General features: G+C 50.8%; 1 protein-coding gene across 1 annotated transcript; it reads right to left on the reverse strand.

Moving 5' to 3' along the window:
- Positions 1-3,911: 3,911 nt before the first annotated feature.
- LOC149858947 (E3 ubiquitin/ISG15 ligase TRIM25-like) lies at positions 3,912-20,205 on the reverse strand. The gene is made up of 6 exons (XM_090061220.1): positions 19,621-20,205; positions 16,362-16,457; positions 15,639-15,872; positions 9,305-9,467; positions 8,666-8,728; positions 3,912-4,447 (listed from the first exon to the last, which is right to left on the reverse strand). Exons 1-6 carry the CDS (start codon positions 20,203-20,205, stop codon positions 3,912-3,914), a joined length of 1,677 nt encoding a protein of 558 aa, XP_089917346.1.
- Positions 20,206-22,791: the final 2,586 nt, after the last annotated feature.

Raw genomic sequence — 22,791 nt, forward strand, 5'->3', positions numbered from 1 at the left:
AGACACTTGTGAGACTAAAGGCAAGAGGGAGGAGGGTGCTAAAAAATTATTTCAGAAGTTGCTATATTACATTATAAAGCATGCAGCATGTCAGCTTTGCCCGGCCAGGCTTACCTTGGCTCTGCCCCAAACCACATGTGTAACGAGAGCTTATTTTTGCCCATCCACCAAACATATTGTATAAACATGCAAGGTGGTTGGTGCAAGCTGAGAAGGACTGTGGGGTTTACTGTAGGGTAGAACAGTCAGCTTCTAGGATGAGGGGGGGAACCAACCTCCTCTTCTGGAAAATGATCTTTATAACAATCTGCTCCTCTAGTGCCTACCTGTCCTGAGCTCTGCAAACACTGGAGACCCTAATGGAGTCGCGCAGGGCTTCTCTGGGCTGGATACCCATTGCACGCAACAGTCTGACTTGTTTGTAGTCTCCAGGGAGTCACTGACAGAGCTAAGAATAGAGCCCGGGTGTTCGGATTCTTATTTTCTAACCACTGGACCATGCTGCAAAGGCTGGCCTGAAGCTAATTTTTTAAAAATGGAGTTGTGCGTCTGCAGCGTACTGAGTTATTACTTGTCAACCATCATTTGTGCATGAGTAGATGGCTGTGATCTGGGTAATTATTGCATGCACTGAGCTGCAGCTGTTTATGGCCTCTTGCTTGGGGTAGCTGTTTAAGCCCAGTGTCATTGGGTTTAAAGGAACCTCATTTAGGATGGGCTTTTGGTTTAGGAGGGAACCTGTTCTTCAGAATTGAGTGGGATCAAATCACTGCTCACAGATCTTATTATTATTACTATTATAATTTTTTTTTTTTTAAAAAAAGATGAGCTGAACTGGTTCCAGGCACGCAGATAAGGAAAATCTTTGGGATTCCATTTGCTGCGTGAGATGAAACACTGCTGGGACTTCGTTTAGAGGGTGAAGGGGCGGTGACAATGACACTTCAAATGAAAGACATTGAATTGCCTTAGCCTTCAAATGCCACATCAGTTTACAAATAGGGTAGACTGGCCATTCTCAATCTCTGTAGGCTGAAGGCACCCCTCGGAAAATGCCAGCTCCAGCTGTCCCTGCTTTTTTTGACTATGGAAAAAGAATAGAACAATTCTGTTGGAACGATGACAACAGGGTAGCATATCTTTTTTGACACTACAAATTCCAATCTGAAATCTCTGAGTTTATCTTGTGAATCATGTGTAGACATGGCACTCTTAGAAGGATCTTATGGCAGCCTGGGGGTGCTACAAAACCTTGGTTGAGCATCATTGGGATAGGTGCAAGTATTGCTCCACCTACCACTGAAATGCAGTCTCCAGGGCAAGAATATGGGGATGGGTGGGGGCAGGCAGGTGGAAAAGGAGGCTTTCCATATTTCAAGTTCTAGCATGCATATTTTAACAACCCTTGCAGCAGCAGGGCATTGGCCACCGTTGTCCCTCTACTGTACCAGTGGCAGACTAGGGCACCATATGGGCGGAGTGTCCGTGTAGTTGTAGTAACAGGTCAGACAAGGATTTGCTTGGGATAGTTTGGATCCTGCCTCAGGCAAGGGACTAGACTAGACCTCCAGAGTTCCCTTTTTTATGGAGTCTTACTTTTTATGGTTCTTTGCTGGATACAAGGGATGCACATATATCCCAGGCTCAGTTGCTGAGGAGCAGGACATGCAATGGCACTATGAGGGATCTGCAGATGCCATGTTAAAGGGAGGCTGTCCTCTAGCAGCACCTATGCCAAGAAATAAGAAAGCAAGAGTCTGGTTTACGTGGCTTGGGTCCTTTGGTTGCAGTCTGAATACTTAGCAACATGTTGGCTGTGTTTCAGGTTCTCTCTGCAAACAGGAAGACCGGAAATGTGTGTGTGTGCATGGTCTTTTCATGAACGTCGCGATAACAGCCTGACTGCAGAGCATGTCCAGACCACCTCCATGGCCTTCTTGAGGCAGCCACCAAAAACTAAGCCCCTTCCACCCTTCCTGGGGACATCCCGTGTTCCCTCTAGAGCAGTGGCCAGGGATATTTCCAAAACATCTCTGCTTCACTTCTGGCTTTAAAGTGCAGGGACTTCTTCGCAGCAGTCCTGAGAGCTGGGGTGCAGTGTAGACCTGAATGTTGCTGAATAGTGAGCCTCAGTGAATGGCCAGGAGTCAGCAGTGCCGATTTACGAAGCCACAGCAATATATAGCCTGCCTTAGGGCAGCTCTTGGGTAGGAACTGAGAAGACCTTTTACTGAATCCCATCCTGGTTTCCGGCAGTGCCTAGCATTCCCAGCCAGGCTCTGAGCAGCCCACACGTTGCTCGGCTTCTAAGTGCAAGGTAAAAAATGGTCAGGTAGTAGTAGCACAGGCACAGACAGAAATGAGAAAACATGCCCCCCCTCTCCCCCAAATGCTTTATACCCATGATAAAACTGCACCTACTCTTTTAAAAATGGCTGTTCTGGGATGCAGCCACAGTGTCACTGGGAGGCAGCCAGGGCTGTCATCCGAAGCAAACTGCCTGCAACGGCAGGCAACAAAAGAGCAATTAATGGTCATGAGATCTTAGGTTAACTTGAAAGGGCCTGTTAAGAGGTGGTGTTGACACGGGTCTCCTGTAAAAGTAATCCAGCCACTGCAGGGGCCAGTTGAATATTAGTCTGAGAACAGAGACCTTCAGATGAGTCCAAAGAGGCTCTGGCATATTACACTTGGTTACGTTGTTGAAATACTTGCTCAAGTTAGTGGGATCACTGGACTGTAACTATGGGAAGCTGCCAGCTCTTTGTGGATGGGGAAAAAAATGACATGCAGGTGGTGCCTCCATTTCTCTTGAGGTTTCTAATAAGGAGCAAGCTGAGCCATTGCCTTTTATCATACTGCTGTGTTGTAAACCAGGTCAAATTGTGCTTACTGATAAGGGTGTAGGCAGGGCAGGGTGGCATCTTGAGACAATAACTGGTTTGGAGAGGTATGAGCTTTCATGGGAAACAGGTGACTACTTCAGATGTTATGAATGATAAGGGCGTGTGGGGGACTGTGCGTGTTTGTGTCTTGCCGAATCTAACTACAAAAATACATTTGCCTAATTTTAGTGCCTAAAATGGACTTCTTGCTGAGACTGTAGGGGGAAACCAACTAGATTCTTCAGGGAAAATGTTCCTGTGATCGATTTATTTGCAACTTTCCTTGGTCTGTTGAGCCCATGCAAGCCCTTGCTCATCTATTTCTGGTGCTAAAGAAAGCATCCGACCAGGTTGAGTGGAAGCTTCTGCCTGTCAGGGAGGAGTGGGCGAGCAGTTCAAGCCCAGAACCAGGGACTCTCCATGAAGAGCCAAGCTAGATTTGAAGGTTGCTTGGCACATTCAGCAAAGAGCAGAGCATCTGGAATGGGACACAGTCCCCAAAGGATAGGGGGACTTCAGGTTTGTAAAAAGGGAGCACAGCCAGGAACAACAAGAAGGGAAAAATCTGGGCTGGACCACAGGAGAGCCTTGATTCTCAACAGCGTGGCCCATTTTAGCATGGCTGCCTTGTGTGGATAGCACTTAGTACTATCTTGGTCTGTTATTAGGGCTCTTCATGTCCATGTGAAGCCAGTGGAGAGGAGGAAGGGGGAGAGAAGCGTAGCAAGGTTAAATGATTTGCTTAATGTGGGAAGAGAATGCTAGAAGGCCTGCCGCCTAGTCTTGTATGACAAAGCTGAAAAGGACACCAGGCAGAGACGACGCAGGAAGCCAGATTGAACAGGTGGAAGACCCCTTCCTCCCCACCCCTGAGTGGCGGATCCCGTTCTCCCAGGGGAGAATCGAGTGTAAACACCATTAATGCTGTAGTCATGAATTAAAAACCCAGCTTGGCCAGCAATCAGGTAGAAACAAATTTTATTGGCAACCAAGAGCCCCCGTGAGATCCAGGCAGCAAGTCTGCTCCTACTTTGGGTGCTGCCTCAGGAAAAGCGAACCTCCGCCACTCACCATGGCAGCGGGGTACAGTGGTTCTGTGAACGTGGTCAGGAAGTGATAGATGAGGTTCACGGTGTTGGTGACCCCATAGAAAGTCAGGGAGCCAGCAGCATAGTCTAGGAAGATCCCGACAGTTTGGTAATAGCTGCCCTTCACCACCGTCTGGATGTTGTTGTGCCAGACGGAGAATTTGAGCGAGTCCCACTCCAAGCACCATGAGGTGCTGTTCCTGCCTATCAAGTAGATGTAGTTCTTCCCGGTCCTGTGCGCATAACTGTAGGTGGCTCCCAAGCAGAGCCACGAATCTGAGACCTCAACCTCCCAGTAGTGGCAGCCTCCGCACAAACTCGGGGTGCACAAGACCTGTGGCCAGTGGTTGAACCCTTGGCAGGGCATGGAGGAGGACTCCAGCATGATGCCGATGTTCAGCACTGAGTGGGTCTCCTTGAACAACAGCAGCTCTTCGCTGACGGTGTTGGGGTCAAAGTTCAGGTTGCAATAGTCTGCAAGAGGAAGGAGGAGATGTGGGTCAGGGCACGCAAAGGGAAACATGAACCCAAGGAGGTTGAGTGGCGAAGGGAGGAGCCCAGGAGACAGCCGGTTTAGTCCCAAGTGAAGGATGAGGAACTCTGTGAAATGCCACTTGAATGAATTGTACCGTATTGTCTCCCCTTCCTTGTGCTCCTCAGTCTGTCTGTGCCCATCTGTGGTCTCTTACTGGGTTGGAGGAAGTCATCTTTGTTTCAAGTACAGTGGGGTCCTAGACAATACTGTAAATCTACCATCACCCCTGAGGATTATTGCTGCTCTTGGGTTGTACCCATAATGTATTATGCTGTGTAGGTCAAACCCTTCATAGTTGAGAAGGCCGCTCATGCATCCAGGGCTGTGCCAAGTGTATGGTGTCATACTGCATTTGAGAAATGACCCATGATTACGTAGCTAGAATTTAGCATGTGCAAGGAGGCATCTACTTCTGAAAGTCTTCTTGGCTTTTAATGAAAAGGGAAACAATAGGGTGGAGCGGGGAGTGTGTGGAAGAAACGCCTTCCAATGGCATGATAGTGCCTTGTTACAGATGTCAGTTCCATATGTGTAACCTGAAGCTATTTGGGTAACCGCCACTAGGAAGCTTGTCCCAGGTATTTCGGGCCATCTGCAGGAGGAAGCCTGCCTGCTGTACAGCTCAGCAGGTGTCCAGGATGGCCCTTCTCCAAGACTGCAGGAGCCTTAAAGTGAATCCCAGCAGAGTTCTCGCCTGCAAACTTGAAGCAGCTGCCAGCCACTGGTTAAAGCTTGCACACCTTCAGCATGGTGGTTGCTGCTTTACTAGGTTAGCTGCACCTGCATAAGGCTCACTTTCCTGAGCTGCACTCTGGGGCTGGTCCCATTCCAGCTGAAATTATGGAGTGCAGGTATAAGCTGATCCATCAGCAGCTTAGCTACTCCATCTATAAGGCATAGGTGCATGCTAGACATGATAATTTGGGGTCAAAATCAAGCCAATTTTCACTGAAGCGCTCAAAGGAACTTCTCTCTGAGGACACCAGCCATTCAAATCTCAGTTTCCATCCTCAGCTAGGCTGGTTGTAGCATTGCTCAAAAAAAAAAAAAAAGGCTGTAAGAGAATTTAAAATAAGTATTTTCTCCCTCCCCCCCCCCCCCATTTGTACTCCAAATCTTGAAGGAGGGGAGGAGGACTGGAGAAGAACGCTAATCTGAAAAGTGAAAGTTTCAGGAAGTTTTGGGTGATTAAAAATCAGCGGCCAGATGGAAATGGCAGTCATCTTCCACTGCAGTCATTTAAGGTTAAGTATTATCAGTTAAGTACAAAGCCGGATGCAGTCCCTCTCATGCCATGATTATCACTATTGTGCTGCTTGCTAACTTTTTCCATTGAACCCGGTCACTCACAAATAACTCTAGTTCACTTTATTTTCCAGTAAGGTGCTGCAAGGTTTAGGTTACAGAAAATACAAGGGAAGGAGGGTGTGGGGATGTGTGTACATGCATGTCTCTTCCCTATCCAAAAAACCCCAATTCTGATATATAGGACAACCATTTCCTTTTTGACTGAGTTTCAAATAGAGAAAAGTAATTTGGTTTTAAAACTAACTAAATTCTTTCTGGCTTGCCAGCCAGACTTCCTTAAATCATTGCTTTTTTTCATTAGCATCTCTTTTTAAGATATGGTATGCCCTGTTGAGGCCAGTTAAGACCATAACATCCTTGACAAATAGGTCAACAACAGTCTTGTCTTGCAATTTCAGACTTCTAGCCAGTTCAAAAAAAGGGACTGATTTCCTTGGTTCTGAATCCAGAAGGCGACATTTTTTTTATATAAGCCTAAAACCAGCATTGAGTTCGTCAGGCAGTTTACCACTGTAGGTTCAAAATGAAATAATTATTCTGTTAAATTATGATGCCCACAGATCAAGTGGTTGGGCTGTTTTTTATTACAGGCACAAGTAATAGAATTTAATTGAAATAATTAGTCTCTTAAATGTTGCAGACCTATTTTAAGATGAGGCCCGCTTTTAACACAACATAACATGTACAAGCGTCTCATGATTTCTTACCAACGCAACACTATCTCTGCTTGTAGATCTTGACGAGGGAAAGCTTGGAAATGTAATGCATGTGCCCTTACTAATACGTAGTGTATGTAAGTATTTTGCCTTTCTTTTGGCACAGCCAGTCATCAGCTTCATGGGTTCACAGGCAGCTTGAGACTGACTTCAGTCTGAAGGTGTTTGGGAACGGGGCAGCATTTGGGTTCCAAAACACATGGATAATCTTCTATTGGGATTTGAAAAGCAACTCATAAACTTGTCTTTATGTTTCTGGAAAACTCTCTTCCCAAAACTTTTGGGGCTGAACTAGACCTGGCTGCATCCTTTGTATCCTAAAGCACCTCACCTGTAGCTTACTGTTGTTAAAGAGGTAGCCTTTACTTTATTGAGAAGTTAATTTACACTTGGCACTGCTGGTAAATAGCTCTGCAAGCTACCTGCTGCTTCAGACAGGCAGCGAGAGTCGTTGCTACAATGCTAATGAGACTGAGAGATGGGGCTTGTACCTTCTTTTGTCTTGGGGTTGGTTTGGTCCCTAGTACAATTTGGGGCCCAGGGGGGAAGTTGGGGGGAAGGGTAGGGCAGGAGGTGTGTGCGTGTGTAGGGGGGGTTGTTGTTAAAGTGTGAAATAGCTGCCAAGGTGCCTGGTAGCAAAGTGTTTGGTAGATGGGCTATGTGATTGTTAGTTACCTTCTCCACAGGAGACCTATCTTCCAAGGGGATCAGTGGATTTTCCCATAAGGACTCTAGATACAGACAGGCAGGTATTATGTGTAGTTAGCCTGCTAGAGATGCCCTGTTAAGACTGAACAGCACAGCATGATTTCTACCACTATCAAACCCCTGATGCACATGAAAATGTTCACATGTGTAGCCTCTCCCCTGCCAGATACCCAAGCTAGCATTTAATAACACCTAGAACGTATATAGTGTTTATCTGAGTTCCTGGGCTCTTTACAGACACTTACTAAAGCGGTCTCATGTCCTTTCTCTGTAGTTGTGGTCCCCGCTGTACAATGAATAAACCTGAGGCTCAGTGATGTACTTGAGGTTGGAAGCTCTCAGTCATAGTTTCATAGTGCTTAGGTTCAGAAGGGACCTAAGCAGATCATCAAGTCTGACCCCTGCCTCCAGCAGGAACGGGCACCAGGATCATGTCACCCCAGCCAAATATCTATCCAGCCTCCTCTTGAAGACCCCCAAGGTAGGAGCAAGCACCACCTCACTTGGGAGCCCGTTCCAGAGCCTGGCAGCCCGAACTGCGAAGTAATGTCTCCTGATGTCCAGCCTGAACCCTCTCTCTCTCCCAATTTGTGGCCGTTATTCCTAGCAACCCCGGGTAGTGCCCGAGGGAACAGAGCCTCCCCCAATTTCCGCTGGCCCCCTCTGGTGAGTTTGTAAAAGGCTACCGGATCTCTTCTCAGCCTTCTCTTGTGGAGGCTGAATAAGTTCAGGCCCTTCAGCCTCTCTTCGTAGGGCCTGATCCGCTGCCCCTTGACCGTGCGTCACTTGACGTCCAGTTCAACCCAAAGGTAAGGTAATTGCAACCCTCCCCTCACTGGCTGCATCGTTGGGACTGTGTGTTTACGCTGCGAGCTCCCTGGGCCAGCGATGATTTGCACAGCATTCAGCATTGTGTTTGTGCAGAGGGAAACCTTTAGTGCTACTCATGGAGTCTGCCTACTAGGCTCCTCTAGGGTTCACCTTGGGCAGGGTGGTACGTGCTGCTCTTCCCGCCTCCCATTCCCTTAGCAGTAAAACACATTCCTCATGCTCTTCTGTCCTTCCCGGGGCTTTGACGATTTCAGCTTGCTGAGTTCCTTCCATCAAGGACCTTGCCATCTCCACCAGTTAGACTAGACCAGGGTTGGCAATGTTTATAGGCATAGAGCTAAAAACACCTGCAACCTCAATTTGTAAGATGTTTCTGTGCCAAGGCCGCATGGCAGGGGAACCACGAGGGGCCCGATCCTTGTGGCAGCGCAGCCCTGGCCCCTTCCCTGCTACCTGCCCCAAGATGCATGCCAAGCAAAATGCCTTTGAGTGCCACACTCTGGCACCCGTGCCTACCCCTGGACTAGACCTTTCCCTGAAATCAGGGCACAGAGACTGGAGAAAAGAAAGCCAAGAAATGTAGCCAGGACCTACACTTCAGGAGGGTCTTCCTGTCCATATTGGGTGGTATCACCTCATAGGGCTGCATGGTGATGCCTGTAAAATGAAAGACACAGAAGCTGTTCATTCAGCTTCTGGAAAACGAGGGTGGGTGAGCTGTCAAACAAATGTGTGGACTGGAATTGGAGAGGAGGCCCCAGAATCTCTCCTTCCATCTTGAATTTTGTCTAATTATCAAAGCAAAATGTTCTACACGGGGTTCAAAAATGTTAGCTTAACTGCCTTGCTTTCCATTCATGCCCCGTTTCTGCATGCATGTTCCTGGCCAGGACTGAATTCCCAAATACAGAGCAGCACCGAGGGAGACATTTATGTAACTGAGACCAGCTGGTCTTAGCTGTTCTGCAAGGAAGGAGGGGCTCGGGGGAGGACATGGGGGCTCCTCCAGAATGGAGACGTCCTCTGCAGTCAATGGCAGAAGACAACTACCCACTGAAAACCTGGTGATAGCATCCTCGATGGCATTCCCCATTTCAGTTGCTAAAAAAAGTACCTACCAATGCCAGCACTGTCCTGTCTTCCCAGTACTTCCAGAGGAGCTGGGACCTGGGGCTGCAGCTCAGGAAGGCCCTTTGGGGGTAAAAACACTCTCAGCAAAAGCAGCTCACTCACCTGTCTTAAGGATTTTATCGACAAAGTGGAGAGCAACCACTGCTAGCTGGGCCTTCAGATCACTCAGCATCTGCTTGACGCCCGTGAAACTCGAGGACTCCTCACACTTCAGGCTGACCACTGGCTCTGGGCAGGCTCCCAGCTGCTTCAGTTTTGGGAATTCCTGTGAGGCAGAGACCATTTGGGGAGCTATTGCCATTCACTGTTGATGCCACTGGGCCAGATTCTGATGTCCTCCTACTAAATGACAGCGTACTCCACGGTGAGGCGGTGCTTCTTGCGGAGGTGGGAACTACAAAGTCTGCGTTCCTGTGTCAGAATCTGGCCCATAATACGTTTCTCCAGCTCTCGGGATTCAGCACGGAGGAAAGAGCAGCCGTGTGCTTGTATGGGGAGAGAAGGTCGAAGTTATGGTTGTGAAACGACATCTGAGGTTTAAATATATCTAGATATTTGAGAGGCCGTTGTTGCTGCATACTCAAGGCACTCTAGTTCCTAGGAAAGCTATGAAAGGGGATTGGAAACTCCTGCAATGTTATATGCAAAAGAATGTGGCACGGTATTTGAACAGTGCGAGCCGGGGTGTTGGCAGGTGGCTGACTTCTCCTGTGTGCAACGAGGAGGCTGGGGAAGCCTAACCGTTGCTTAAATTACACTGACTTTGACTTTAATGGTCCTCTGCAGAGGGTGGACTTTATGGTACTTGTATGTTTGAGATGATGCCAAATGTTGCTATCTCCTAAGAGCCAGGACAGGCTTCTTCTCCATCTACCTCAAAGCCAATTCTCTAAACTGACTCTCTGCATTTTGCTGCAGTGTTTACTTATTTTTTTCAGCATAGGCTTCCTGCCAGAAACAAGCATGCAATCCAGGAACTGCAGTCTGTTGCAATTGGGGCTGTTGCAATTAGGGCAGAATGGATGTCTCACAAAGGAAGGTTGTTTAGACTTGATTTGGGGAGTGAGTCTCATTTCTTTCCAGACAGATTTATTGAAAACCGCAAGGTTCTTCAAATACAAATGGAAAGCCTTCCGGTTTGGAAGCTGGCCTAGTTCTGCTCACTGCATTGAGGGGCTGTTGGTTGCTAGCTATGGGGCTGGTTCATTGGGATGAATTCAATTATAGAGGTGGCCCACAGGTAACAAGGGAGAGATGGGGGGGGTGGGAAGGGACTCCCAAGAAAAGATTTGAAAGTTGTCACAGGAAGCTTACTGAAGAGGGGCAGAAATGAGTGCGCTTTCACAATAGAGGCAGGGCAGGATAGTTTAGCTTCAGGAAAAACAGAGGTCAGACATAAGGTAATTCTAGACAAGTCCAGAGGACCCTGTGCTCAGCCCAAAGAATGCTCTTGAGTTGTGGGGAAAGACACGCTGAGGTTAGTGCTTTTATCTAATCCACACAACTCTTGTGCTGCTAAGTAAAGAGCAATGGTGTTTTCAAAAGGTGATGTAAAGGCTGGTAGGTGTGTAGGCTCACACCTACTATGTGCCCTGGAAGCATCAAATTGGTCCAGTGTGGAGCTCAGAGAGCACAGGTTTCAATTCTTTGGGGACCCTGGAAGGGGGGAGTATGAGCTCCATGAGCCAGGCAATTAGACCTCGGGTCAGCACCCTAAGAGTGAGCTTAGATATTCCAACCCAGGGAAGTGCTTGGGTTTGGACTCCAAGGGTTCAGAGCATGCTGAGCCTAACAGACGTGGACCCAAAACAGCAATCTGCATCTGCATGAGGAGGAGTTTAACCTATGACAATGGCTGGTGGTACAGACCAGTGGTGTCCAACTTGTCTGGCCCACAGGCAATATCTTGGTCACTCCTGCTCTAGATGTCCGGTTCAGGGCAGACCCCTCCTGGAAGTTGAATAGACCATTCCAAAAAGCGCAGATGGCTGTGGAGGCATGGGCCCTTGCTACATGTTGCATATTACGCAATTAACTGGCTAACTGTGCAATGAATTTAGACCAGCCACACATGCAAAGTAAGACTGGCTACAAGCGCAAAGTGATTATTGAACAGTTGATTTGGTTAAATGCATAATAAATGTAGATAGACCACAGGTGCAAACTAATTATCGCTCAGTTTGAAAATGACTTTCCAGCTATAAAAAGAGCCAACCAGCTATCAAGCCGTAGCCAGCCTACCAGAGGCATGACACGGATGGGCACGCGCCGCACCCCGAGGGTCCCCTCGGGCTCTGCGGCCCCCCCACTGGGCACCTCAGAGACGGCCGCCCAGACGGAGCCCAGGGTCCTGGGCTCCACGCGGACGGAGCCCCTGGCTCTCGGCTGCGGGGGCTGCCTGTCCCTTTTTCAGGCTCTGGGGCCCGGGAGCATGGCCCCCTCCCCTTTCGGGGTCTGCTCCCTGCTGGGGTCTCTGGCGCGCCAGCTGGAGGAGCTCCAGGCCACAGTCCAGAGACTGCGTGCCATCAGGGACTGCGAGCAGGAGACAGACTCCTACTGCCAGGCCCTTCTCCCCCGGGAGCCGCAGGGGAGAGCTCCGTCTCCCCCCACGACTAAGGAGGACTCTGGGACCTCCCGCTCTGCCCAGTCAGGGGCATGGACCAAGGTGGTCAAGGGCCCCAAGGCCCGCCGCACCAAGGCCCCTGCCCCGCCGGAGCTTAGCAACAGGTTCGCACCTCTTGCAGCCCCGGCAGAGCCCACGCAGTCGCCAGCTCCCGCAGGCAACCCAGGCTCGACCGCAGCTACTGGCCCCGCTCTCCCCAAGACAAAGCGTAAGGTGTTTGTTGTGGGAGACTCCATCCTGCAGGCACTGAGGGGGCAATCTGCTGCCCCGACCCCTTAGCCCGGGAAGTCTGCTGCTTCCCGGGGGCCCGCATCCGAGACATTGCGGAGAGGATCCCGCAGCTCCTCCGGCCCACGGACCACTATCCCATGCTCCTTATTCATGTGGGCACCAATGACACGGCTCGGAGCCCCCCAGCCGGGTTGTGAGGCGCTACAGGGAGCTGGGAGCGGGGCTTAGGGGTCTGGGAGCTCAGGTGGTGTTTTCCTCGATCCTCCCAGTCTCGGGCTATGGGCTGAGGAGGGAGAGGAGGATCCACGCGGTGAACTAGAGACTGTGGCGCTGGTGTTATCGGGAAGGCTTTGGCTTCCATGACCACAGCCCGCTCTTTGGAGAGAGAGGCAGCGAGCTGCTGGGAAGAGATGGCCTCCACCTCTCTCCCCTGGGGAGGAGGCTCTTCTCAGCCAGGCTGGCTGACCTGCTCCACCGGGCTTTAAACTAAGCCCGCTGGGGGATGGGGGGACTACTGCCCCTGCTGGCCCGCTGAATGGCCCTTGCAAAGCCAGCGGACCAAGGCACTTAAGGGGGCACTTAAGGGAGCTCACCCCTGCCCCAGCCCTGGCACAATCTGGGCAAGGCAAGAGCCCCCAAGGGCACACTTGCCTGCCTGTACACTAATGCCAGGAGCCTGGGCAACAAGCAGGACGAGCTCATCCTCCTGCTCAGTGCAAAGAAATATGATGTCATTGGGATAACGGAGACCTGGTGGGACTCCACCCATGACTGGACCACGGGTATAGAGGGCTATACCCTGTACAGGAGGGATCGTGTTGACAAAAGGGGCGGGGGTGTAGCTCTCTATGTGAAGGAAAGCTACATGTCCTTGCAAGCTGATGTTGGCGACCGGCATGGACAGCTAGAGACCCTCTGGGTAAAAATTCGTGGGGAATTCGGCACAGGGGACACAACGGTGGGAGTCTACTACAGACCTCCCACTCAAAGTCCCGAGCTTAACCAGGAGTTCGCCCGGGAACTGACTGAGGCCGCTTGCTCCAGGACCTTGGTTGTCATGGGTGACTTCAATTACCCGGACATCTCGTGGGAAGATCACTCAGCTAAATCTGAGCGGGCGCAAAGCTTTCTCTCATGCGTGGATGACCTCTACCTGACCCAAGAGGTCTATGGGCCAACGAGAGGCAAAGCGCTGCTTGACCTGGTACTGGCTACGGGGGACGACCTAATCGGCGACCTAGTGATCGATGGGAAGTTGGGTGACAGCGACCACGAGCTGATCACCTTCACCATCCGCTGTAAAGCTGGCAAGTCAGTCAGCAACACAGAAGTCCTTGACTTCAGAAAAGCTGACTTTGACAAGCTCAAGAGGCTTGTCGGTCAGGCCCTCAGGGACCGTGACCCCAGGGAGATGGGAGTTCAAGAAGAGTGGCTGCTTCTCAAGGACGCGATCCTCAGTGCACAAGCTAAATCTATTCCAACATGGAGGAAAGGCAACAAGAAGGCACAGCAGCCCCCCGGCTCTCCAGAGACCTACTGGACCTACTGTGGCTAAAAAGGAAAGCCTACAAAGGATGGAGGATGGGATTCACCTCCAAGGAGGATTACTCCGCGCTGGTCCGGTCCTGCAGGGAGCAAACCAGGAAAGCCAAGGCTGCAACTGAACTCCAACTAGCTTCAGGCATCAAGGACAACAAAAAGTCCTTTTTCAGGTATGTGGGGAGCCAGAGGAAAAGCAAGGGCAATGTTGGACCCCTGCTAAACCAGATGGGGCAACTGACAACTGACGCCCAGGAAAAAGCCAACCTATTAAATAGGTACTTTGCATCAGTCTTTCATCAGTCACACGGGATGCCCATGCCTGCTATGGGACAGGGAGGATCCGGGTGATGGGGATCCCCTACCCTCCATCAATGCTGACCTCGTGAAGGAACACCTTGAGAAGCTGGATACCTTCAAGTCAGCCGGCCCTGACAACCTGCACCCCAGGGTACTCAAGGAGCTGGCGAGCGTCATAGCCCAGCCCCTGGCACGGGTCTTTGAAAACTCCTGGCGCTCTGGTGTAGTGCCCGAAGACTGGAAGAAGGCCAATGTGGTGCCGATCTTCAAGAAAGGGAGGAGAGTGGATCTGGCTAACTACAGGCCCATTAGCCTGACTTCTATCCTGGGGAAGATCTTAGAAAAGTTTATTAAGGAGGCCATCCTTGAGGGACTGGCCCAGGCTAACATCCTAAGGGACAGCCAGCACGGGTTTGTTGCGGGTGGGTCTTGTTTGACCAATCTCACTTCCTTCTATGACCAGGCGACCTATCACCTGGACAAGGGAGAAGAGATTGATGTCATATATCTTGACTTCAAAAAAGCTTTTGATCTGGTATCCCATGATCACCTCTTGGCCAAACTGCCCAGTTGTGGCCTTGGCTCCACCACGATCCGCTGGCTGGGAAATTGGCTTTGTGGTCGGACCCAGAGGGTTGTGATTGATGGCAGTCACTCATCGTGGTGCCCTGTAACCAGTGGGGTCCCTCAAGGCTCTGTCCTGGGACCCATACTGTTCAACATCTTCATTAATGATGTGGACATTGGAGTCGGGAGTGGACTGGCCAAGTTTGCCGATGACGCCAAACGTTGGGGCAAAGCATCCACGCCAGAAGATAGGCGGGTGATCCAGGCTGACCTGGACAAGCTCAGCAAATGGGCAGACGAGAACCTGATGGTGTTTAACACCGAAAAATGCCAGGTTCTCCACCTTGGGAGGAAAAACCTGCAGCATCCTTATAGGCTCGGCAGTGCTACGTTGGTTAGCACTACAGAAGAAAGAGACTTGGGGGTCATCATTGACCACAAGATGAACATGAGCCTCCAATGCGATGCTGCGGCTAGTAAAGCGACCAAAATGCTGGCGTGCATCCATAGATGCTTCTCGAGCAAATCCCGGGACGTCATTCTCCCCTTGTACTCGGCCTTGGTGAGGCTGCAGCTGGAGTACTGTGTCCAGTTTTGGGCTCCACAATTCAAAAAGGATGTGGAGAAGCTTGAGAGAGTCCAGAGGAGAGCCACGCGCATGATCAGAGGTCAGCAAAACAGATCTTACGATGACAGGCTGAGAGCCATGGGACTCTTTAGCCTGGAAAAGCGCAGGCTCAGGGGTGATCTGATGGCCACCTATAAGTTTATCAGGGGTGACCACCAGGATCTGGGGGAACGTTTGTTCACCAGAGTGCCCCAAGGGATGACGAGGTCGAACGGTCACAAACTCCTGCAAGACCGTTTCAGGCTGGACATAAGGAAGAATTTCTTTACTGTCCGAGCCCCCAAGGTCTGGAACAGCCTGCTGCCGGAGGTGGTTCAAGCACCTACACTGAACACCTTCAAGAGTAAATTGGATGCTTATCTTGCTGGGATCCTATGACCCCAGCTGACTTCCTGCCCTTTGGGCAGGGGGCTGGACTCGATGATCTCCCGAGGTCCCTTCCAGCCCTAATGTCTATGAAATCTATGAAGTTAGTGCTTGAAAATGAGTTATAACTCTGTATCTGGTTTCTATCCAGCTTTAACTTGAACATGTGGCAGGAACCCTACCTGCACGAACTGCTGGTCACTTGTATTCTCCAGGAGGCCAGTCATCCAGAGGCTCTGCTTCCAGAGGTCGGCCAGCTTCACTTGATTCTGCTGAATGGAGTTCCCCATCTGGACGAGAGCTGCTCTCTCCTCCTTGTCCAAAAACTCCAGCACCTTCACCTGCATGATCTTGAGCTCCTTAATAATCTCTGCAAAGGTCTGGTTCACCTCATCTCGTGCACTCTTGACCACTCTCTACAAGGGAAGGAGACATGCAGGGGCTGTGGTCACTGAGTTTAGTGAGGTGCATGAACTTGAGATGGGGAGTACTGGCACTCTCCAGAAAGGTGCTTTCCTCCTCTCTCTGACTCGTTGAGCCAGTAATCCAGGACTAACCTACAATAACCAGCTGAAAAGGACTCTGCCCCCCAACACTAAATCATATTGGGGCAAATCCAGATACCACGTAGCTTGCAAGGAGTGGTAACTCTCCTGCAAAAACGTTAGAGTGGGGGATCAGAATATGACTTGTTGGCAAACAGATAAAAAAGAAAAAGCACCCGGTTTAGTGTGGGCCTAATTACTAGGAGAAATGCCCAAATTGAGTCCCCCTGATGACCAAGACCCCCTTTCTCTGGGTCCCATGGATCAGAATGGCTGTTGGGTCTTCAGGGCCCACCCTAGTAGACAGACCCTTTTGGGAACTAGTTTTGGTCAAGCTGAGAGTGGAAGCAGTGGCTTTACCATGAGGTAGATGATCCTCCCCTTGTGTCTGTGATTGTCGGAGGCCATCATGATGATCTGGTTTTCCACGTTGACTTGTATTTGCTCAGTTTCCACCTGGAAAGGGAAGAGTGAATCTATGGTTTGGCGATGGCAAATGTACACGCAGTGTCCCTTGGTATTGGTGACTGCACAAACTCTGAGCTCGCTGCTGCACCATGCTCCCAAACCTGTGTTAGTGAGAGCTGACAGTTTGAGGGCTGTGGATATCTGAACAGGAACTAAACAACTTAATGCAGTGCCCTGAACTTACTTTTTGTTGCAAAAAAAAATATAAAAAAAAATTTCCTTGCAGAAGGTTTTGCTTGCTTTCAGTGGAAGAAGGTAATGTCTGAGTGCTGCAATACCTCTGTTCAAAAGAGGTGGCTGCAGTGCCCAGTAGGAATTGTAGTTTGGGTTGTGTTTTAATTCTTTCTGAACTGTGCTCCCCTGGTAGACATCTCCCTGGGCTACCTGGCTGGATGTCTCCACAGTCCAGCCAGGAAGCCCGGCCCAAAATGAGGAACAGGGACATTGATCACAGAGGAGCACTTGCGAACTGAAATATTTCAAATTTCAGGGTTTGTTTGTTGCCCAAAAACCATCTGAACTTTTCATGGAGGAAAACCCATTTTCTGACCAGATATAGGAGTTCCTCCAGCCAGGGCAGCTACTTAGAAGCATGCGACAACATTACGAAACAGGTTGGTTGGAAAAGAGAAGCTGGCTATAGCCATGGGAAACTGTAGATAGGTGGGTGGTGTGAATGTCATTGGCCAAAGCTGAAATCCAGCTAGGGGATGGGACTTAATGCATCTGAGCTTATGAAAGACCTCATTTCATGATTGCCCAGGGTCAGGACTTTGGCTATACTATGTTCCCTCTGAAAAACAGTGCTTCCAGCAGCATGGTCCCCCCTGAGGCACTGGGTTCAATGGTAACCCAGAAAGCCACTGCTGTTTCCTGTAGTAACCTGGCTTTCCTCAGGGGTCCTGATGCAGGTGTGAACAACAGCAGTGAAGTAATAGCAATAATTTGCAGCACCATAAGGTCACACCAGGCTTTATACCCCCCCATCCTGTTCAGGAGCCCCTTATGGGCTTGAGGCCTTCCAGTGAGACGTTCCCTGCCCTCAAGAACCCATTGACCTGGCTGTGTTTTCCCTTTACCTCCTTTGCTTTAAGGAGATGGCAGCCCAGGGCAGGATGGCTGCAAAGCACCTGCTGACCTCTCAGCTCTGCTCCCTTATGAGATGCGGGCTTCTGAAATTCAATATTTCAGCATTAAGGTAGATAGAGGCTGAGTGAGCCTAAATAGCATCAACAGAGGAGTATGTGGATCGTGGGGGTACCAGACTACTGACTGACGTACATGGAAAGACCAGATCCCCAGCTGGTGTGGCTTTGTCAAGGGAACTAGGCTGGATTAGGTCTGAGAGGGCAGAGCCAAGGCCCCTAGAGTTACAACCCGTTTCTTCCAGGTAGGATGGATGTGTGAAAGCTAGCTTTCTTCCCCATTGCTCTCTTCCAGCCTTGGGAGCAGAATGGAGCTACCTGGCTATTGGCCTCCGAGAATATCTACAGAGAAGGCAATAATGGGCAGGAAGCTGCTTCAAGTAGTTGCCTGTTTGTCCTGTGATGGGTCACAGGACCCAAATCTCATGCTTCAGAAGGTAATATGAGATCCTGCTGAGACCTGGAAGCATCCCAGTATCTTACAGCATACTGGCTAGGCCTGCCCAAGAGGTGGAGGGGAGAGAGATCGCTCCCTCTAGAGCAGTGGTTTTCAACCTGTGGCCCGTGGACCCACGGGGGTCGGCTTACTAAGTGGTCCTTGGAAGATTACTATGATCAATCCAAAGTGTGTGAATGCCTATGCTTACAATTCAAAGGGGTCCACATCTCCATTCAACCTGAAAACAGGTTGAAATCCACTGCTGTAGAGTACTGTGTGTGGGTCCTGCCTCTGGCAGTTGCATTACCAGATGTTCAGCTTGTTGCAGGATTTCTAGACGAACTGCTCTTGAGGCAGGTACAAACTTTTTCCCACTCTCTTGAGTTGTTAGCTTCACTTATCCTCAGAAGTACCCGTGCTAGAAAGAGCCTCTGATCTGAATCCGTACAGGTTGTGCCTTTGCTAAAGTCTCAGTCTAACTGGCTGAAATCAATGCTCCAGGTCCTCAGCTGGCATAAATCAGTGCAGCTCCACTGGGGAGAATTGATGGCAGATGATCTGGCCCACAGTTTTCCTAAGGATTTCAGTGGGAAGTCCCTTGGTCTGTGCAAAAGCCAGCGTTGTGCACTAGTGAAGGTAATGGCAAAATAAGCGGCGACTGGCTTTGCACTAACTTACACAGATGCCTGGTGACTGCTGGCTTTGGCACATCTGTACTTGGGGTCATTCGCAGTGGTGCCAATGAGTCTGGGGGATTCCTGAAACACTTACCCCGTTGTGCTCTGCACTGCTTCTGGGAAGAGGCGTTTTCTATGTAACCTTTCAGCTGGACTTACCATGTTGTCCGGTGGAGCAAGGAACTGCCTGAACCAACACAGCTTCCCATCTGTGCTGGGTCAGCCTAACCTCAAGCCTACAGCTGGCTGGTCTGCGAGTGCCAGGGGCTTAATTTGGGCCCCGTGGAGGACCTCCTATGCCTCATGGAAGACTTCCTATGCTTCAGCTCTGTGGTTCTGAACCTCACTGGACTTGAAACCCCTCCATAACTGTTGTGAACTGAGTGGCACCCAATTTCAGAAGTGTATGTGTATGTATTAAAGTGCTTACTTTGTTTCCGAGGGGCCAGGAGGGTTGGGGGACTGGTCAAGCAGGGACATGCTTGAGCCTGTCCTTATCTGCTTATCTCCTCAACCTTGTGGCACTCTTCAAAGCATGTGGCAGCACCCCTGGGTGTCACACCACCCTTGTTGAAAATTGCTGCCTTAGCTTCTCCTACCAGGAGATGGCTCCTGTTACAGGGAGGCTGCCAGAGGGGGGTACACCTATAGCTCCCACTATTTCCACCACTGCAACATGCCAGCAAGGCATGCCCTGTGCCCTGCATAGGCATAGCTTTTAAATGGGCCACAGTGGCTGGTAGGAAGTGTGGGCCTGGCTACCTGCTCCTGTCGGCTGGTGGGTCCTGCCGCCATGGGGCAGTTGTGTGTATGGCCTTGCAGCTATGCTGGCAAATCGCAATAAGGAAGCCCAGGCTGCAGCCTGTCACAAGGGTCACTGTCTTGCTCACCGCCTTCGTGGCTCTCTCCCCCTGCAAGGGGACTGCCTCGTGGTCCCTGCGCCCCTCCTGGAGGCGGGTGCGACCAAGGAAGCCGCCCTCTGCCCAGCAGTTCTGCTTCTGCAGCTTGTGGTGCTTGAGGCACAGCCTGGCTTTCAGGTCACTGATGGGCTCCAGCAGCTGGTGGCTTCTGTATGCTTTGTCTTTGTAGTGTAGCTGGGTGTGGGTCTCGCACAAGGAGGGTGTGCACTGGAGGCAGGTCTTGATGGGCTTGAGTTTCCTAGAGGAGCAGAAATCACAGGGGATGTTGTTGGGACCCGCTGGGGGAAGCTTGGTCATGGCCGGGACCTCCTGGGCGAGCTTTGCTATTTCTCCCAGGTTGATGTTTTGGCAGAGTCTAGGCCTTGAACTGAAGGGCTCCTGGCACTGCGGGCAGTAGGGGCTCTCTCCGATCATGGCTTGGTGGTCCCAGTAGTTCTGCAGGCAGTCCATGCAGAAGTTGTGCCCGCAGGCTGTGGTGACGGGGTCCGTGAACAACTCGAGGCATAAGGGGCACATGACTTTGTCCTTGAGAAAATATAAGCTTGTGTTGTTCATGATGCCAGAAGCCTCCACGGGACTCTACCACCAGATCCAGAGGTCCGGAGCTCTGAGAAGCAGTAAAAAGACCTACATTTAATCCATATAATCGGGCTTCGTGATGAACTTGGTGGGCCAGGGGGAAGTGACTAATAAACTTGGCATGCTTTTCTAGAGGCAGCCAGCCTGTTCTGAGAAACTTGTGGATCTAAGATTGGGAGGGGCAGTTATGATCATTTTGACCTCTTGCATAATGCTGGCAGGTCTGGTGCAACCCGGGCATATATTTATTTTAAATTGAGCTTGGATCACTTTGTAAAGGTCTCGAGTGATGGACAATCCACCTACAAAAGTGTTTGGTCCTCCAAGCGGCCTTCCTTTAGAGCTCTATGTCCTCTGCCATCAATGGTGGGATTCATCCCATGACTGGGCATTTAGCATTAGGGGCTATAGGCTTTACAGGTGGGATAGAGAAGGAAGGAAAGGTGGGGGTGTGGCGCTCTATGTCAAGGAGCAGTACATATCCTCTGCCAGCAGAATGGGGTCAGAGGGGCAACCGGAAGTGCTCTGGGTCAAGATACAAGGGAGCCATGGGGAGAGGGATCTAACGGTGGGGGTCTACTATAGACCCCCCAACCAAGGGGAGGAGCTGGACCAGGAATTTTTGGGCCAGCTTGCAGAGGCACTTAAGGCAAGGGATGTAGTTGTCATGGGTGATTTTAATTACCCGCACATCTGCTGGGAGGAACAGTCAGCCATGACCGGCACATCGTGATGAGAGACATGCTGGGATGGGATGGGCTCCACCTTTCCCCTAAAGGTAAGCGTGTGTTCTCTTCCAGGTTGGTGAACCTCCTTCGGCGGGCTTTAAACTAGGCTCGTCGGGGGAGGGGGAAGATGAGGGCGGAGGAGACGATGAGATACCAGGCCCAGCAACAGCCAGCGAGCCCAGACCAATGGTCAAAACGGAGAAACAGGTAAGCGATGGGGGACGGGGCATTGCTGAGACTAGGGGGTCAGTGGGCACAACCGCTGAAGGCCTCAAATGCCTCTACACGAATGCTCGAAGTATGGGGAAGAAGCAGGAGGAACTCGCCCTCCTCCTAGCTGTCACCAGCCCTGACATAGTAGGGATCACAGAAACGTGGTGGGACTCATCGCATGACTGGGCGGTGAGTGTCAAGGGCTATAGGCTATACAGGAAGGACAGGATAGGAAGGAAAGGTGGAGGAGTAGCACTCTACATCAAGGAGGAATATACTTCCTCGTTAATTAGCATGGGGGTAGAGGGGGGGCACTCTGAGGTGCTCTGGGTTAGAGTAAAAGGCAGTCCAGGGGAGAGAGACTTAACGGTGGGAGTCTACTATAGACCTCCCAACCAGGGAGAAGAGCTCGACCTGGAATTCTTAGGTCAGCTCACAGAGGCAGTGAGGGCTAAGGATGTGGTCATCATGGGGGACCTGAACTTCCGAGACATCTGCTGGGAGGAGCAGTCAGCCAAGTCTGATCGCTCACGTCGGTTCTTAGCCAGAGTGCAGGACCTCCATCTAACCCAGGAGGTGCACAGTCCCACCAGGGGAGACGCCTTGTTGGACCTAGTGCTGGCCACGGGTGATGACCTGGTGAGGGGGCTGCGGGTGATGGGCCAGCTGGGAGACAGTGATCATCGCTTGCTGGAATTCACCATCCAGCGTAAGGTGGCAAAGGGCTGCAGCAAGGCAACAGCCCTAGACTTTAGGAGGGCTGACTTCAACAAGCTAAGGAGGATAGTTGGGGAAGCGCTGAGGACCCAGAGGGGAAGGGAATCAGATGTCGAAGGTGAGTGGTTGCTCCTTAAGGAGACGATCCTCCATGCCCAAAGGGAGGTAATCCCAACAAGGGTCAAAGGGAGCAGGAGGGCACATAAACCCCCATGGCTCACTAAGAGCATCCGGGAATGTCTCCTTGCTAAAAGGGAGGCATATACCCAATGGAGAGATGGGGTCATCGCCAAGAAGGACTATGTTATAGTCGCCCGAGGATGTAGGGGGGCAGTCAGGAGGGCCAAGGCAGAGTTGGAGATAGGACTAGCTTCCCGGATTAAGGACAATAAGAAGTCCTTCTTCAAATACATAGGGGGTAAAAAGAGGGTCCCGGGTAATGTGGGGCCCCTGCAGGACACGATGGGCAACTTAGTCATCACGCCAGATGACAAAGCTAACATATTTAATGATTTCTTTGCCTCTGTCTTCCTAAGTAGGGACCAGTTCAGCCACCTCCCTGCTGGGCCCCCCTCGGGCCCCGAGAGAGACACGCCTGGGCCAAGGGTTAGCGAGGAGTTAGTTAGGGTACTTCTGGAGAAGCTGGACGTGTTCAAGTCCGCTGGTCCGGACGATCTTCACCCTAGGGTTCTACAGGAACTGGCTGAGGTCATTGCGGGACCCCTGGCACGGCTCTATGAGCACTCGTGGTGCTCTGGCGAGGTGCCGGAGGACTGGAAGAGGGCCAATGTGGTCCCTATCTTCAAAAAGGGAAAAAAAGAGGACCCGGGAAATTACAGGCCAGTTAGTCTGACCTCAATCCCGGGTAAGCTCTTTGAAAAAATTATCCTGGCACACATCCAGG

Source organism: Crocodylus siamensis, chromosome 8 (assembly GCF_052110815.1).
Source record: "Crocodylus siamensis isolate JL-2025a chromosome 8, ASM5211081v1, whole genome shotgun sequence".
In the NCBI taxonomy this organism is placed as follows: Eukaryota; Metazoa; Chordata; order Crocodylia; family Crocodylidae; genus Crocodylus; species Crocodylus siamensis.